The sequence below is a fragment of the Bos taurus genome, chromosome 21 (genome assembly GCF_002263795.3).
Source record: "Bos taurus isolate L1 Dominette 01449 registration number 42190680 breed Hereford chromosome 21, ARS-UCD2.0, whole genome shotgun sequence".
Classification (NCBI taxonomy): Eukaryota; Metazoa; Chordata; class Mammalia; order Artiodactyla; family Bovidae; genus Bos; species Bos taurus.
In genome coordinates, this window is record NC_037348.1 from 41,872,357 (window position 1) to 41,891,206 (window position 18,850).

Here is an 18,850-nt window from a genome sequence, read left to right on the forward strand (position 1 = left end):
AATATACTGAGCATTTACTGTGTGCCAATTACAAGGGTTTTGCAACTCTTCTCTTATTTGACAGAAGAGGAAACTAAAGCTTAGAGACGTGAAAGTTTTCCCAAGTCATCCAACTAACTAATGGTTGGTGAAGCTTAAATTTCTATGTTTTTGTTTTTTTTTTTTCTATTATGTCATCACTAAGAAGTCAGTCTTCCCAAGATTATTCTCAATATTCTGCCCATATTTTTGAAAGAACATTCTGCTAAACTTCACTTTATTGAGAAGTGTTTGAGTCAATGAGAGAAACTTTTCATTTTTATGCATATATTTTTATGTAAAATATCACAAAAGCAGCTATACATACCTTGTAGCTCTGGACCCAATGTAGTAATAAGGGCATTCAAACAGCGACCTAGACTTTGGTGAACTTCAGCATGAGTAGAAGGCACATTTAACAGCAACATCATAATAAGAGAAAGGGTTGGTTCTGCATGTGTATAATAGAGTGGGCCGGCAGAATCAATTATCAATGAGAGAGAATGCAGTGCCCAGGTCTGTGAAGACAGAGAAAAACAGTTAAAAATGTTATAGCAGCATTAAGAAACACAAAAACACTACGAACTGTTCTTTTGTTGAAATGAGTGATAAAGTAGTATCACAGTCAAGTGTGTGTTATTACTAACTTGGAGAGAGAAACAAGGAACTTCAGGAGTTGAAGAAAAAAAATGTAAATACCAGTAAAAAAACAACTGAGAGACAAATGTCCAATTTAGAATGGCATACATGGATACAGGGGCTTCCCAGATGGCGCTGGTGGTAAAGAATCTGACTGCCAATGCAGGAGACACAAGAGATGAGGGTTCCATCCCTGGGTCAGGCAGATCCCCTGGAGAAGGTAAGGGCAACCCACTTCAGTATTCTTGTCCAGACAATCCCATGGACAGAGGAACGTGGAGGGCTGCAGTCCACAGCATCTCAAAGAGTCGGACACAGCTGAAGCGACTTAGCTAGCACGCACACATATGGATATATCTCAGAACTGAGAATTCCAGAATCGTGTTTGGTTCTTTAGCTAACGGCTTGAACTAAATCTAGTGTGTTGAAAATTATTTACTGCTTAATCTATACAGCGAATAAAAATTCAAATTTTTAAAAGATTCAACAGGATCTCAACTACAGGAAATAATACAAATCTCTTGGAACACAATGTTGAAGAAAGCCAAACATAAAAAAGTATATACTGTATGGTTCCACTGACATGAAGTATAAAATCAGGCAACACCAATATCACTGATAATCAGTGAAGTTGGATGGTGGGTTTAATAGGTTCCTTATAGCATGTTCTCTACTTTTATGTATGCTTGAACTTCCTATAACAACAAGTATCTAAAAAGTTCTCCCTTTAGGAAATCAACTAAGAAAGTTTTACCCCACTTTTCAACAAATATGTAAAAAAAGCTTACAGTATTTTTAAATGGTAAAATGATGAGCTCCCATTAGGTGAGAATGGCAGCAATCAAGAAGAGTCAGACTGATGACACTGGATGCCACAGAAAGAAAAATCTAATAATCAACAAAAGAGACTCAATAGAAAAGGAGTCTGTTCAGAACAGACTTTTTGAAGGGGAAGAGGAGAAATATAATAAATAGAAGCAAAAAGTACTGTATTAAAGGAATGAAGAAAGGATGGAATACCTTATAAATCAACTCAAGTAACAGATGATGTGAAAAAAACTATTAGTGATATGGTAATTCAAAGAATGAGACCCATGTTAGATGCTGAAGTTTGACAAGGTGGTGGTTAAACTGGATCTTACAGTACTAAAAAATGTGGATTATAAAATAGGAATAGAAAGAAGAGCAATAGGAAAAACCCCAGCACAGATATGAGAATGACATGTGGGAGGAAAGCAGGAAGATCATCTTAGGAGAAGATCAGTACTTTGGGTTAAAAACCAAAAAAGCTTCTGAGTCAGTTGATGGGACTTCAATGAGTTGATTGAAGAAGCAATAAGCAGTATCCTCAGCTTTTTGGTTGGGAAGTGGCAAGATGAAAATTTCCCAGGCAAAGACTTCTGGCTTCATATCTAGGTAGAGTTGTAAAGAACCTAAAAATAAAGTGACCAGGTAGGAGGCTACTATAGTAATTGAAAGTTTGAAAGTGAAGTCGCTCAGTCGTGTCTGACTCTTTGCGACCCCATAGACTGTAGCCTTACCAGGCTCCTCTGTCCATGGGATTTTCCAGGCAACAGTACTGGAGTGGATTGCCATTTCCTTCTCCAGGGGATCTTCCCAACCCAGGGCTCGAACCCAGGTCTCCCACATGGTAGACAGACGCTTTACCATCTGAGCCACCAGGGAAGTCCACTATAGTAATCAGGGTCACACAAGGGGGACAGAGATACAATAAGGGGACCAGAAGAGCAGGAAGCACAACCATCATTCAAGATGTGATTAAGATCTCAGGAGAATGATGACTGGCAGAAATGAATAAGTTATGTATAATAATATGGTAAAGTGGTTAAGAACATGAGTTTAAAGTCCATGACTTATATTCTTCACCTGACTCCACAATATATTAGTGGTTGTAAGTGTGAGCAAGTAACTTAGGTTCCATAAGCCTCAGTTTTCTTTCTATATAATGGGAATATACATCCTAGATAACTGTGAAGATTAAATACATTAATATGTTTAGAAAAATGTAATACAATGCCTGGTGCCTGTTAAGTTCCACAAGATAGTAGATGTTATTTTAAGACAGAAGGCAGATCCATTTTCAGAAACTGATACTGAATTTGACTTTAGGTATTGAGTATGAAGTAAAGATAGTGATATGTGAATTTTAAAAATCCACTGAGGTTAACAACAGTTTTAATTTTATTACGGAGCAAGAATTATTATATAAATTAGTAATGGTCAATACAACATAATAGGCATTATCTACAAATCAATCGTGTACTCACCTGCACATCAGGTGAGGTACTGTCCTGAGACAAAGTATAAAGGATTCCAACACAAGAATTCAAATGTTGAGAACTTATTCCTCCTAAGTACCTATGTAGGGATCCCAAAGCCAATGAGTGTCCTGTTCTGGTAACTGCATCCCTTGCTGATTTCAGTCTGTGATTATGGAAACGAAAATAAATGATAATTACTGCAATAGACCAATGCATGCAGTCACTTAGGGAAACTTTTTATATAAAGAGCTGCAAAATTCAGAAATACATTTACAGTTAACTGATACAAAAAAATTCTGAAATAACTTGAAAGGTATCTTGAAAAGAAAAATATTTTATTTTATTTTTTTTTTTTTTCTTTTTTTTTTTTAAATCATACTTTTGTAGCAAGTATTACTATCCAACTCCACTCATTGGGCCAGAGACCCTTGTGGCGTTAGCGAAAACTTGCCGCTCGTGTAGCACACTACCTACACTTGAGAGTTCACCGGCCAACGGCCTCAACCCCAAGCTCTAACAATGTGCAAGAAAAATATTTTAAATAAAAATGTCTTCACATATGTGATGCAACTACTGAGGCCCACACACCCGAGAGCCCATGCTCTGCAACAAGAGAAGCCACTGCAATGAGAAAACCGCACATCACATCTAGAGAGTAGCCCCCGCGTGCCGCAGCTAGAGAAAGCCCACACACAGCAATGAAGATCCAGCACAGCCAAGAATACATAAAAAAAAATTTTAGATGTCATCACATTACTAATAATAATTATTTAAATATAAACAATTTCAATGTCTTTCAGAAATACACACTAAATTCATATGGCATGCATTATTACCTTATCATTAAGTTATATTTTTAAAACTCTCACTGCAGAGATACTAATTCCATATAGAGTTCCAGCTCAAGAACTTTGATTTAAAATGAAATAAAGTAAGAGAACTTATTATTCATCCGGAGTTTTCACTGTATTCTAGTTTACACACTTTATATTGGGTCCTTTAATCCTCTCAGGAATCGTGAGATTCATACTATTATCAGTTCCTTTTCACAAATGAGGAAATCAAAACGACTGAGTCATTTTGGCCAAAGAACTCTTATGAAGTAACCAACTATTAAATGGAAGAGTTGGAATTAGAACCAAGTTAGCAATCTGACAAGAGATATAGAGTTCATAACCAAATCAAGACATACATACTCAGGAGACTAGAAGGTCAAAGTGCCTTCTGCATTACTAGCACAGCTACTAACTTTATATACATATATAACTAATATAACCATGAGCATCTGCAGTTGTTTTATTTTTTCATACTACTTTCATATTTATTTTCTCATTCACCTTAACATTCTTAGCAGGCAGGGCATCATTAATAAACTTCTATTTGAAACAGAGAAAAACAGGTTAAGATGATTAAACAACCAGCTCATGGTTACAAAGCTGGTAGGAATGAACATACAGTTTATGTTTCCTGATCTGCAGCCTTTTTTCTTTCCAGTAGATTGTTTTACTACCTATCATCTATATTTTATATGATGAAACTCCCTAAGTTTCTTACTCCCAGAGTCTATTGGTGGCCTATTACATCACTCATATAGACAGTGATCTTTCTCATATAAAAACAAAAACCAAAGTAAAAATACTAATAATAGTTTTATGTTCTAAGAAAAGCAGTCGAAGGCAGCGGGGGTGGGGGTGGGGGTTCCACTTTAACCCTAACCCTAACCCTAGCTGAGCTTTTGAAATATGGTGTTGGAGAAGACTCTTCAGAGTCTCTTGGACTTCAAGGAGATCAAAGCAGTCAATCCTAAAGGAAATCAACCCTGAATATTCATTGAAAGGGCTGAGGCTGATGCTGAAGCTGAAGCTTTAATACTTTGGCCACCTGATGTGAAGAGCTGAATCATTAGAAAAGACCCAAATGCTAGGAAAGACTGAAGGCAAGAGGAGAAGGGGATGACACAGGATGAGATGGTTGGATGGCATCTCCGACTCTATGGACAACAGTCTGAGCAAGCTCAGGGATATAGTGAAGGACAGGGAAGTCTGGTGTGCTGCAGTCCATGGGGTTGCAAAGAGTCAGACACGACTGAGTGACTGAACAACAACAAAATACGCCTTTCTCAGTTTTTTAAAGTTATAATCAGAAGTTTCATAAGTTCCAACAAGCTATACACAGTTTTGACACATATCTCATGAGTATTAAGTAAGAAATTCACTTACTTGTCAAAGCTAACTTGAGCTAATGCAGCAGTAAAAGCTCCATCATCAACTACTTGGGCTAATCTAGCCCATGCCTCTGCAGCTGCACATCTCAAGAGGGGGCTGGGACTTTCTAAGGCTCCCATCACCAATGCAAGGACAGGTCTTCTCACTTCTTCTGGACCCAAATGTCCCTTAGAGCCAGCCACATACTGAAATATGTAAAAAACAATCCAAACTTACAACTGTAGTAAATTCTCTTATCCAGTTTGGAATATATATTGTGGTTAAACAAATATGTTCATATTCAGTGATTACTACTTAAAAAAAAAAATCAAAACACCAGAAACACACACTGACATACAAATGTAATTTTTCTCATGAAGTACTTTAGAATTTCAAGCCTCCAGGCAAACAATATGGTGATCAATTATCACTGTACTACATATGTGTTCAAAGAACATTAATAGGGATTTCCATAAAATAAATGACCAATGAAGTCTATTTTACTCAGAAACAGTAAGTCATAAATGCGACAATGAGCCAGATTTGGTCCATAGGCCATAATCTGCCAATCCCAGGTCTCCGATATTAGGCTTGGTAGGTTAAAGCATGTTTCTAAAATAGTATTATAGGTCTGACTTCTGACCAGCGAGTTTTATTCTGAGAAAAAGTAAAAGGGGAATTACAAATCCTGAAACAAGAAAAATGGGGGGGAGGGGAAACCATCTTTTAAAAACTTCTTCCCTCAACCTACTTAGTTGGCCACATATTAGGGGAAAAAAAGAAAATCAAGTAAGCGGGAATTTAAAAAAAAATAGAATTACCTTCAAGAAACTAGAAACTGAAGAAACAACATGTAACTGAACTACTTGTTGACGAGCTCCTTTTGTATGCTTTACACTGTCCAAAAGCTGTTCCAATACAAGAAGCCTAAAATCAGAAACAACAAGATTTAAAGAGAAATTAAGTCAAAGGGCAGTATTAAGTATCCACTACTAATTTGTTTGGTTGCATTTTATTGGAGCTACTAAAATGAGATAAACTGTTGTCAAATACACTGAAGCCTTTTGGGAAATGAAAATATATTAATACCAATGCAAAAGTATTTTGACTATGTGTCATGACACTGAGGGAGGAAAAAATAAATAACATGTATCACTTGATGTAGATTTACCTGGGCAAATCTGGCTATTTCAGCAACTATTTTCTAAACAAAGGGTATTTTAAAAGTTACCTGCATCAACATTTTTGTTCTTAGTAACAGGACTTATTGGATTCAAATACATTGCTTCATTTTAAAGGCAGCCTGGACTTCTCACAGTGAATCACTGTGAGAAGAAGCACAACCTTCTGAACCCCAACTATACCTTAAACATGTACGTGGGGATCATACTATATATAGCATAGTTTTTACACTTGCTTTTCTCATTAACATTACCTCTTTATCACTTTTCAAATCATTTTTATTCTTCAGGAAGCCAAATTTTACTATACACATTCTACAGTTTATTCAACCATTCTCCTACTAGTGCAGAGTAATATTCTTATTTTCACAATTCTATAATTCCACCTATAATGAATGTGCATATCACTTTTGATCTGGGATTGAATGTGCTCGTTAGGTTTTAATGTATTAAAAAACAATGTGAGTTGTTTTTCATGTTCTTATAACACAGGAGTTTTTTAAATTCATTTGATGAGATTAAAGATATGTTAACCATGAAAAAAAATCACCCCCTTTTCTCCCCACCAATTATTCTGTTTATAAACATTGCTTCAGAGCTCTGAATTTCCTTTCTCTCCTTCTCTCCCTTTAAATCACGGTTAGGGTTAGGGTTCAGAGAAGGCAATGGCACCCCACTCCAGTACTCTTGCCTGGAAAATCCCATGGACGGAGGAGCCTGGTAGGCTGCAGTCCATGGGGTCACGAAGAGTCCGACATGACTGAGCAACTTCACTTTCACTTTTCACTTTCATGCACTGGAGAAGGAAATGGCAACCCACTCCAGTGTTCTTGCCTGGAGAATCCCAGGGACAGGGGAGCCTGGTGGGCTGCCGTCTATGGGGGTCGCACAGAGTTGGACACGACTGAAGCGACTTAGCAGCAGGGTTACGGTTAACCCAGTGAGTGAAAACAGGCATGACTGGCTGAAGATGGCATGTGGGTATACTTTTACTCAACTCTACTGTACTTCCAATAATATTTCTAAAGCCCTTAACTAAATCTCTATTACTCTGTTGAGCCCAAAAAGCCCAAACACAGTTCTGCTCCAAAGGATACTTCTGTTATCAAAACAGAATAGATATGGAACTTACGTTTTTTAAAATAAACCCAGTTGTGGAAGAAGTTAAGTCAGAAAAAAAGGAAGGTATGCGAGGTTACATTATATGACTCGAGGAAAGCAATATACATAAAATCAATTCAGAGGATAAACACAGTGAATCACTAAAAATTTAGGGAAAATCATAGTAACTCTTAAGTAGTCTATTTAAATATTTATTTCCTATTTCAAGGTTAATTCAGTTCATTGCAATAAATAAAAACAAGAAAGAAAAATAAAATTCACCCCAAATCCCACCATTTAGAAAGCCAAAAAAAAAAAAAAAAAACCACCCCCCCCTCAAAAAAATAGAAAGCCATATTTTGACATTTTTGGTCTTATCTCTCCAGATATATGGATCATTTTTTAAAAACTGGTTTCACAGTATACATACTTTGTTAATAACTTTTTTATTTCCCTAAACATTAATCCCACCTTATTAACTATTGTACTGAAAGTTTTATTTTTCTCTTTTTTATCTTGACCTCCTGTGATTTTGTTTCTAATTTAAGTATAACTGACATACAATATTGCCTAAGTCACAAGTAAGCAATATAGTGATTCACAATTTTTAAAGATTACATTCCAGTTATAGTTACTTTCAAACAACTATATTCCCTGCATTGCACAGGATCTTCTTGTCGCTTATTTCACACATGACAGTTTGTGCCTCTCAGCTGCTGCCCCATGTTGCTCTCCCCCTCCCCCTGGTCACCACTAGTTTTGTTCTCTGTATCTGTGAGTCTGCTTCTTTTACATTATATTAACTAGTTTGTTGTATTTTTCAGATTCCACACATACTGAAATAATTTTAAATTGCTATTGGAATTAATTAACTAATTCTCTAGTTTGGGATATTTAGGCCATTTCTAATTTTTATTACAACTAACACAATAAATGTATCATATAAAATTTTTCTGTTTTCCAAGACCATATGTAAGTCATTATGCTTCAAGAAAATATTTATAACCAAATTGCCCAGCAGGAAGAAAAATTAAGGGTAACCATATTGACCATATGGTCAATGAATTTAAAACCTAAAACATCATTATTAGACCATATCCTAATCACCTGTTATAATGAAACTGTGTCATGTTGAAAGTACTAAAAATACTTAAGATTAGAGCTTGAGAATTTTGTTATATTTTAATAAAATCTGACCTGTACTATTTTCTTGCCCACATACATAGGCCAAAGACCCTAAATGAGACTACCAGAGCCCAAACTTTTCTCTCCAGCCTTTATTCCCATATTCTGACACGGATCACAAGAAAACATTCTGACTCTTCAGGAAGATGGAGATGACCACTTTTTAGTAATACTGAATTTGTATTCCTAAGTAGTATCAATTATATAATTATTAGTTCATATTAATATAATTAATAAAATTAGCTGGTGCTGAAGCTGAAGCTCCAATACTTTGGCCACCTGATGTAAAGAACTGACTTATTGGAAAAGACTCTGATGCTGGGAAAGACTGAAGGCAGGAGGAGAAGGGGATGACAAAGGATGAGATGGTTGGATGGCATCACCAACTCAATGGACATGAGTGTGAGCAAGTTCCAGGAGTTAGTGATGGATAGGGAAGCCTGGCATACTGCAATCCATGGGGTCACAAAGAGTTGGACACGACTGAGAGACTGAACTGAACTGATTAGTTCAGAACAAAGTTAGATAATAAAACGTTTGAGTCTGGATGAAATGAAAACATACAAGTAATTAAGTAAACAGGAAAGACATAAATATTGAAAATGCTGATTTACCTTTCTTATACATTCAGAGAGAGGGTGTATAATGGGGAAAATTTTTACTACTGAGAGCTATAACTATCCTTTTCCTCTCTCTCCATCAGTTTACACTGTACATTACTTTATAGCATTTTTAGCACTGTTCTCTGCATGCCAGAATCACCTAAGGAGTTTAAAAAATTTTAATGTCCAATGCGGTATGCATACCATTACTATTAAATCAGAACCTACGTTTTAAAACATATGATCCAAATGACTGCAATGTACAGTCAAGGTACTTAATTCAGATGAATTAAGTAATTCATTCTTTGTAATTAGGTGCAAAATATATTGGAAAGTAACCATAAATAACACATGTATAAGATCAGTAATAATTTCTTCTCTGTATAAAATATCTTGATATTCCAGAGCTTTCAACATTTTAGTGCTTTAAAATTATCAATACAAAGTTTTCTTAGTTTTAGAATCCTACAGTCAAAATAATCAATGATTTAAAGATAATTTAATTCCTAAGTGCATAAATAAAGTACTAAAAACCTATTTCTAATTTCAGGACAACCTCATGTTATGAGTTTCTTTTAAACTGTTTTAACACAAAGATAACCACCACAACAAAACACTTGAAAACATTCACTTGTTGAATACAGGTACTTGAAGACCTTTCTTTTCTAGAGATGCAAATCTATGGCCCAGAGAAGGGTCTGCCTTGTAAACAAGTAACATCTCTGGATAACAGGAAACTAGAAGCTCAACTTTGCTGTCTGTTTCTCTGTGGTGCTCAAGTGCATCCACTGGAGATTGCTAATAGTTGCTAAATGCAGGATCCTGCCAGACCACTTCTTTTAAAACTCTCCAAACTACGGCCTACTATTTTTATTCAGTTAAGAATTCAAAGAGAATATGCTTTGCTTTACTAGGTTGTAACATTTTCATTAAGACAAACAAGACCTCTCCTGCCCTGAATATTCATTCTATATGTTATTTTTATCCAGGTGGGATAAAAAGAAATGTGGCACATTTTAAAGTTCATTAAACTGTAAAAAACAGAAATAAGAAACTATTTCCTTGAAACTGTAATTATTTCCTTGAAACTGTAAATGGGCAATAAATCTAGGTAAAATCAAAAAGAAAATCACCTTCTCTAGGAGAGCAATAAAACCAATGTTTTAAAAGGAAAATTTGTAAGAAGTATGCTTTTTCCCCCACTTTTTATCTGAGACTTATCAAAGAGTTTAACAGAGTCTTTCAAGAATATGCTTAATTTAAATCTTTTGCTCATAAGCCTGCAGTTATTGCTGTATTAATCCAAATTAAGTATTTGAAATTAATTGTATGCACTATAAAATAATACAGTTACAGGCTAGTTCAAATCTTCTCTCCATCAGTAATTCTTTAAAAATTCCAGACCACTGTGATTTTCCTCTCATCTTTTAGTGCTACAGCATTCATTTATAAGTTAGTCACATATTGTCTTAACTTTATAGTTATAGTATACAGTGAATTTTAGGTTACAAATTTCAAATCATCTTTTGAAATTAATTTCAAAATATGCATATACCATATGATACTAAGTACTATTGTAAGTTAAAATAGAACATGAAGTTATTAAAAATCAACATAAATGTTATTTGTTTTCTATCCACTGAAAGTAGACTATCCAAAAGCCTGTTTCAGAAATGTGTTGCTGCCGCTGCTGCTGCTGCTAAGTCGCTTCAGTTGTGTCCGACTCTGTGTGACCCCATAGACAGCAGCCAACCAGGCTTCCCTGTCCCTGGGATTCTCCAGGCAAGAACACTGGAGTGGGTTGCCATATCTTTCTCCAATGCATGAAAGTGAAAAGTGAAAGGGAAGTCGCTCAGTCATGTCTAACTCTTAGCGACCCCATGGACTGCAGCCCACCAGGCTCCTCCATCCATGGGATTTTCCAGGCAAGAGTACTGGAGTGGGGTGCCACTGCCTTCTCCGAATGTGTTGCTGACAAGACTCAAATATTTCTGCGATTCTTCATCAAAGAGACCAAGGTAAATCCCTTACCTAATTGGTATTCTCTGGAAGACATAACTGATAAAATTATATAAAAACTATGATCTATCATTGCTGCTGGTCTAGCATAAAAGAAACAAAGAGAAGGAACATGAATGAATGAAGACAGTTAATACTTTGCAAACTGTTAACCAGCACAGCCTATGGGAGAGATTCAGTTCCCATTCAGTATCTCAGATAAAAACAGAATTTCCTGGATACTAGACATGAGTAGTAGGTTTTGATCCCCAAGAAAGATATTACCCTGTTACCCTCAATGAGAAATCATTAGCAGTCTTTGTAATTTTTAAAAACCAAAGTTCATTTCAAGTGAAGCGAATCTACCAAATTGAAGACTAATCTGTTTTAATCTAATTTTTCTGAAACTGAAGATATAGTATGAGATCTTGTCTATTCAGACAACCAGTGTTTCTGTTTGCAATACTGGCTCATAAATCACTGTTTTTTTGTGTCACTGAGTTTTACATTCGTATTTTCAGCTAGATGAGAAGTTAATGTGGGAAAAGCATTGCATCCACCATAGTGCCTAGCAGTTTTCAGTTTAATCACTGACTTCATTACTTCTTATTAAATATTTAGCCAACTGAATAATTAAACAAGAGCCTTTAATCTCACCTTCACCTGTCATCTGTAAGAAGTCTTTTATATTAATGAGAACTTCTGACAACTTCTTTTTTACCAGTCTATTATGCATTCACTGAACAAATTACCAAACCTGAAACACATTTCAGGATAAGTGAACCTCTGAAGACGGTTTACCTTTGAGCTTCTCCCACATGAGCGCATACAACTCCAAACAGCTTGACTGCAGAGCTAGTAACTGACAGCATTGGAGGTAAGGGCTTAGGCACCGAATCTCCCTCTACATCTTTCTCGTAAATAGAGTAAGGGTCATACTCGAGACTTCCACAAGCAATACCACTACCAAGCAGGAGCTAAAAGAAAAAAAAAAAAAAAAAATTGCATATAGGGTTTTAAAACGACTATTCCGGACTTCCTTGTGGTCCAGTGGTTGGCACTCTGTGCCCTGGTTGGGTAAGGAGGATCCCACTTGCCGTGCAGTGTGGCCAATTTAAAAAAAACAACAAAAAACAAATTAAACCACAGTTCATAGGTTGAATCAATCCAAGAGTTATTGAAAAATGACCATACCTGTTCTTCAATAAATCTATGGTCAGTCTCTTGTAGCAAAGGACTTAATATTAGAAGATCATCTTGATGACAGAGGGGTGGGAGTAAAAATGCGGATGCGGCCACCTGTATATCAGGGGCGGTCAGGTCAGCAGCCAGCTCTCTGAGGATAACACTGAGGTTTCCTGTTGAGTCACAGAAAAAGAGCAATTAGCAATTTAGCAATAGCAGTTAACAGGTCTGAGAACGGGGTTTAAAGAGCCCAGGGTGAACGTTAAACTGCATTATCAGCTAACTTTAATCTATCACAGCCTCTTTAATCTGTTCTCCTCCCTGAGAAATGCCCTACCTATAAAAAGCTCAACTATGTGTTGCTGACCACAAGGATAAGAACAAACATCTCAAAGTATGTGTGTATGTATATTTTAAGCACTAAATAAATACTACTACCATCATTTTAAATAAAATGACATGGAGCATAAAAACAGAAAGAAAAAAGAGTAACAAAGGCAGACAAAGCAGGCATAATATTAGTAGTATGGCAGCCTAACTCCCCACCACCCCAGCAAATGACTGTCACTCATCCTAACCAGCTAGATCAATCTCGGTTCACCTGTACTCTCAATTGACTATCTCATCACCCTCCATACTATTTTGGAGCAATCCCTGGGAAGCATATCACTTGCATCTATAAATATTTCACTGTGTATCACTAGAGTTAAGGATGTTTTAAACAATTTCACTATCATAATTTGATGTTTTAGTAATTACTAAACAGGGACTTCTCTGTGGACAATCCTCCCTTGAAGAAGATATAAGACTCAAGACACACACACGTTAACTAAAAAATGAAGGTAGGAAATACTAAGCTTCATAGAGGATGAAAAACGAGTATATAGCTATGTTTAGAGAAAGGAGAGATTATATAAACACAGCAACTGGGGACAGTGGACAGGGATCAATAAAAGCTTAATGAAGCAAGTAAGAGTGTGTTAGTTTAGTTACCAGTATGTGATACTCAAGAAAATAATTCTATTGGTGGCATAACATGCAAGCTATGTTTGGTACTACAGCTAAATGTGAAAACAGTGGTATATCTCCATTTCTCATATAAAGTAACTGCTGGCCGCCTAACTGTCCCTGAACAAAATACTTAAAGATGATTCAGTTTTAAAATGCAAATATGCTTCTCCTGTAAAAATACACCACTTTCTGATGCTAATGAGGAGCAATTTTCAGTGTGGAGAAAATTAAAATACTTGAATGCAGATCCATAACGAAACTAAGATAGGAAATAAATATTAGGAACCCAAGTTTTGTTCCATAAACTTAAGAAAATTAAGCAACTATTGTGACAAAATTCTGCTTTTGTTGGACAACCATGATGAAAAGTTATATAAATTCTTTTTTTTTCCAGCCATGCCAAGTGGTTTGTGGGATCTCAGTTCCCTGACCAGGGACAGAAGCCAGGCTGCAGAAAAGCCTGAAATCCTAACTAGTAGGCCACCAGGGAAATCCCCAAAAGAAATAGATTTGAAGTAATGATTAACTTAATTTGGTTAGTTGAAAATTAAAAAAAAAAAAAAAAGATGCTCCCATTAGAGGCCATTTTCAACTTTCACCTCTTAAAACAAGCATCTTAAAGTATTCAGTAGTAGTAGCAATACATTTTCTTAAAATTGTATTTGAAATTTATAAGAAAGGGTACAGAAGTAATTGCAAAATAAGGGCAAGCTTTTTTTTTTTTTTTTTTTTTTACCAAATGCAGTATTCAAATATTCTGAAGTCATCTTGAGCCCAATAAAAGCAAAACCTACATTATAAACTTTATAAGATAAATTATACCTTGGTATACCACTCAAGATTAAAGTGCTATCTGGACAGAGTTAAGAATGGAATAATGGAAGGCAATGTGTACAATAGATATGCACTCTAGAAGGAAAACAGGGAATGGTCAAATTTCTAATTGACTTGCATTATGTATTCTGTAGAAAACCCTGGAGTAGAACCAAGACTAATCTTTGGGACTCATTCTCTCTCACACATTGAAACTAGGGACATTTTTCTCAGAAGAGAGAAGATAGCAAGACATGAAACATTTTCTTTTTTAATGTATTTTATTTACTATAAATTGATTGATGATTTCGAATTGTGGTGCTAGAGGAGACCTATGAGAGTCCCTTGGACTGCAAGGAGATCAAACCAATCAATCCTAAAGGAAGTCAACCCTGAATATTCATTGGAAGAACTGATGCCGAAGCTCCAATATTTTGGCGACCTAATGCAAAGAGCTGACTCACTGGAAAAGACCCTGATGCTGGGAAAGACTGAAGGCAAAAGGAGAAGGGGGCAGTAGAGGATGAGATGGTTAGATAGCATCACTAACTCAATGAACATGAACTTGAGCAAACTTTGAGAGATAGTGAAGGACAGGGAAGCCTGGTGTGCTGCAATCCATGGGGTCGCAGAGAGTCAGACACAACTTAGCCACTGAACAACAGTGTATACTATAAAACGGTAAACATATGCGTTAAGACTGAACTCCCAAAATCTCCTGAACACAAAGCACGAAGTAACTGCCATATAATCCATTTGTTCAGGCACTGTATTAATCACAAATAGTAAAACATTCAGGTGTAAGGCACTTACCTTCATAGGTTTCAGGAGATAATAAAATCAACAATTCATAAAGCCTTTGTCTATAAACTACTGATGGTGTTTTCAAAGGACTTCCATAGGTTTTTAGTATTGAAGAGAGCCTTAAAGTAAAAGAAAAAGTATATGTTAAGTGTTTAAGTTATATAAAAATGTATAAATATTCAACATATTGACATATAAAGATAAATGACATATATAAATGACATATAAAGATAAAGATAAAACAACATTACTTATATATAAGTAATCATTAATGCTTTTATTTACTAAAATTATTAAAAAAATTTTTTACTGTGGACCATTTTTGAAGTCTTTATTGAATCTGTTACAATACTGTTTCTGTTCTATCTGTTGCTTTTTGGCTGCAAGGCATGTGGGATTTTAGCTCCCGGAACAAGGATCAAACCCAAACCCCCTGCACTGGAATGTGAGCTCCTTAGCAGAGAACCACCTGGGAAGTCCATATTTATTATTTTTTATAATGCGTAACCTGAAGTTAAAAGAGGAATTACAAGTGTCAGATATGAAAACCATTTAGCTATTTTTTCTATCATACGTCATAAAACTATATATATCTAAGGTTGTTACTATTTTGTCTGTTAGCTGAAACTCTTACTAAACCCCCACATTTACAACACTGCATTTATGAAAACTAAATTGTTATGCAGAAAAGGAACAGGCCAAAGAAACAGGAGACGCAAAGATCTAGGAAAAAATCCAAGTGTTAGAAAACTTCATCTGGAATGCACTCACCAAATAACAATGAATCATCAAAATACACAGAATCATGAAACAAATTCACTTTTGAGAAAGCAAAAGTGGAGCCAATGTTTCCCCAAAAGCTCCAGTCATAAAAGCTCTTATCACCTCCTCTTTTCACTCTCTTTCATTCACTTTAATGTACTCTTTTTTTAATCTTTTATTCATTCTCACTACTGGTATTCTCATCATTTTATTGATGTTCACTCGTCTAATATTTATTAAAGGATTACTACACTTTGCCTTGTGATAAAATGGAGTGAAGCTTTCATCTCCTGTAGCAATACAGAAATTCAGTGGTATTACTTTTGCTGTGCCACTGGAATAAATTTACTATGGTGTTTTGGCATGTGGTTTCCAGGTATTCTAAGAAATCCTGGTAATGCTTATTCATGTGTGTTTGCTAGAAAAATATTGCATGCTGTTTCTTGTTTCTAAAAGAAACAAAGAATTATATATATATATTTTTTTCTTTTTTGAGACAGAGACAGAGAGACTATGATTGGTAACCTACTTCTTCAATAAAAAAAAATTTATTTATTTATTGGCTGTGCAGGGTCTTCGCTGCTGCTTGGGCTTTTCTCTACTTGCAGGATGTGGGCTTCTCACTGTGGTGGCTTCTCTTGTTGCAAAGCATGGGCTCCAAGGCATGTGGGATTCAGCAGTTTTAGCTGCCAAGCTCTAGGGCACAGGCTCAATAATTGTGGCACATGGGCTTAGTAACTCTGCAGCATGTGGGAATCTTCCCAAATGAGGGAGGGAACCCGAGTCCCCTGCATTGGCAGGGGGACCCTTTACCAGTGAGCCATGAGGGAAGTGTAAATAATTATTTTTGACTTGTCATTTTATTGAAAAAAAAAAAAGAAGAAAGTTGGTTCTATTTATTATCTCTCACCTTCGAAAACAACATTTATAAAACCTGGGGAGAATTTTTTAGTTATGAAAGTTAAAAACAAATCCACTGTATTTTTGTATTTCTCTAAAACAAGATGGGATTACGACTGATTACATGAAAAATATTTAAATTGTACTGGCAAGACGTTAAGATATTACAATTCTTAAAAATTCTGCAACATTCAGTTGGTCTAAATACAACAGAATTTAGTTCAGAGGGTTGTTTGCATGTGTGTCCATTTAAAGAAAATAAGATGAATACAAAAAAGTAAGAACTTATTCCTAAGGGTTTCTACTACTATAAGAAGGACAGATTAAAATCTCTAAAGGGCCTTCTTCTATAAATACACTTTAGATTTTGGATAAAAGATAATTTCCATTGCTAGACTTGAAGAAAGACTTTTCCAAGGCCAAGCCCATACTACCCCCCAAAATAAATGATAATAACATGCTTGAAATAAAAAAGGAGCTAAAATCAGAGTGGGAACACCAATATCAACACAAGAACCTGCAACTGAGCTTGTGCCCATGCACTGCAGGGATGATAAATGAGATCTCTTAAAGACAGTTTATCCCACAGAAATCTCAAAGAAAGGCAATGCCAAAGAATGCTCAAACTACTGCACAATTGCACTCATCTCACAGGCTTGTCAAGTAATGCTCAAAATTCTCCAAGCCAGGCTTCAGCAACACATGAACTTTGAACTTCCAAATGTTCAAGCTGGTTTTACAAAAGGCAGAGGAAGCAGAGATCAAATTGCCAACATCCGCTGGATCATCGATAAAGCAAGAGAGTTCCAGAAAAACATCTATCTCTGCTTTTATTAACTATGCAGTCTTTGACTGTGTGGATCATAACAAACTGTGGAGAATTCTGAAAGAGATGGGAATACCAGACCACCTGACCTGCCTCTTGAGAAATATGTATGCACGTCAGGAAGCAACAGTTAGAACTGGACAGGGAACAAAAGACTGGTTCCAAATAGGAAAAGGAGTATGTCAAGGCTGTATATTGTCACCCTGCTTATTTAACTTATATGCAGAGTACATCACAAGAAACGCTGGGCTGGAAGAAGCACAAGCTGGAATCAAGATTGCCAGGAGAAATATCAATAACCTCAGATATGCAGATGACACCACCCTATGGCAGAAAGTGAAGAAGAACTAAAGAGCCTCTTGATGAAAGTGAAAGAGGAGAGTGAAAAAGTTGGCTTAAAGCTCAACATTCAGAAAACGAAGATCATGGCATCCGGTCCCATCACTTCATGGCAAATAGATGGGGAAACAGTGTCAGACTTTATTTTTCTGGGCTCTAAAATCACTGCAGATGGTGACTGCAGCCATGAAATTAAAAGATGCTTGGAAGGAAAGTTATGACCAACCTAGACAGCATATTAAAAAGCAGAGACATTGCTTTGTCCAAAGAGGTCCATCTAGTCAAGGCTATGGTTTTTCCAGTAGTCATGTATGGATGTGAGAGTTGGACTATAAAGAAAGCTGAGCACCAAGATGCTTTTTGAACTGTGGTGTTGGAGAAGACTCGTGAGAGTCCCTTGGACAGCAGGGAGATCCAACCAGTCCATCCTAAAGGAGATCAGTCCTAAGTGTTCATTGGAAGGACTGATATTGAAACTGAAACTACCATACTTTGGACACCTGATGTGAAGAGCTGACTCATTTGAAAAGACCCTGATGCTGGGAAATATTAAAGGGAGGAGGAGAAGGGGATGACAAAGGATGAGATGGTTGGATGGCATCATCCACTTAATGGACATGAGTTTGGGTAAACTCCTGGAGTTGGTGATGGACAGGGAGGCCTGGTGTGCTGCGGTCCATGGGGTCACAAAGAGTTGGACATGACTGAGCAACTGAACTGAACTGAACTGAAAGACAGTTTAAATAGTCCCAGGTCCTGGCAGAGGCAGAGGAATACTGAATTAAACACAGTTGAGGGCAGAATTAGTTAACTGCAAGAAGCTGTGGAAGAAATCACAGAAAACAGCAGAAAGAAAAAAATATTAGAAGAGACATGGTTTCCCAGATAGTGCTAATGGTAAAGAACCCACCTCCCAATTCAGGAGGTATAAGAGACATGGATTCAATCCCTGGGTTGGAAGATTCCTTGGAGGAGGGCATGGCAACCCACTCCAGTATTC

At 36.4% G+C, this 18,850-nt stretch overlaps 1 protein-coding gene and 1 non-coding gene across 15 annotated transcripts in view; both read right to left on the reverse strand.

Moving 5' to 3' along the window:
* HEATR5A (HEAT repeat containing 5A) overlaps positions 1 to 18,850 on the reverse strand; it is a 97,796-nt gene that overhangs the window by 37,258 nt on the left and 41,688 nt on the right. For all 14 annotated transcript variants that reach the window (XM_024982059.2, XM_010817169.4, XM_010817167.4 and 11 more), the window contains 7 exons: positions 15,033 to 15,142; positions 12,405 to 12,568; positions 12,012 to 12,187; positions 5,965 to 6,070; positions 5,159 to 5,349; positions 2,946 to 3,102; positions 347 to 536 (listed from right to left, as the gene is read on the reverse strand). In XM_024982059.2, coding sequence (XP_024837827.1) covers positions 347 to 536; positions 2,946 to 3,102; positions 5,159 to 5,349; positions 5,965 to 6,070; positions 12,012 to 12,187; positions 12,405 to 12,568; positions 15,033 to 15,142 — 1,094 coding nt within the window. The remainder of the gene's footprint in view (positions 1 to 346; positions 537 to 2,945; positions 3,103 to 5,158; positions 5,350 to 5,964; positions 6,071 to 12,011; positions 12,188 to 12,404; positions 12,569 to 15,032; positions 15,143 to 18,850) is intronic.
* Positions 3,319 to 3,467, reverse strand: LOC112443378 (small nucleolar RNA SNORA62/SNORA6 family). The gene has a single exon (XR_003031705.1). It is a non-coding gene; the product is annotated as a small nucleolar RNA SNORA62/SNORA6 family (small nucleolar RNA).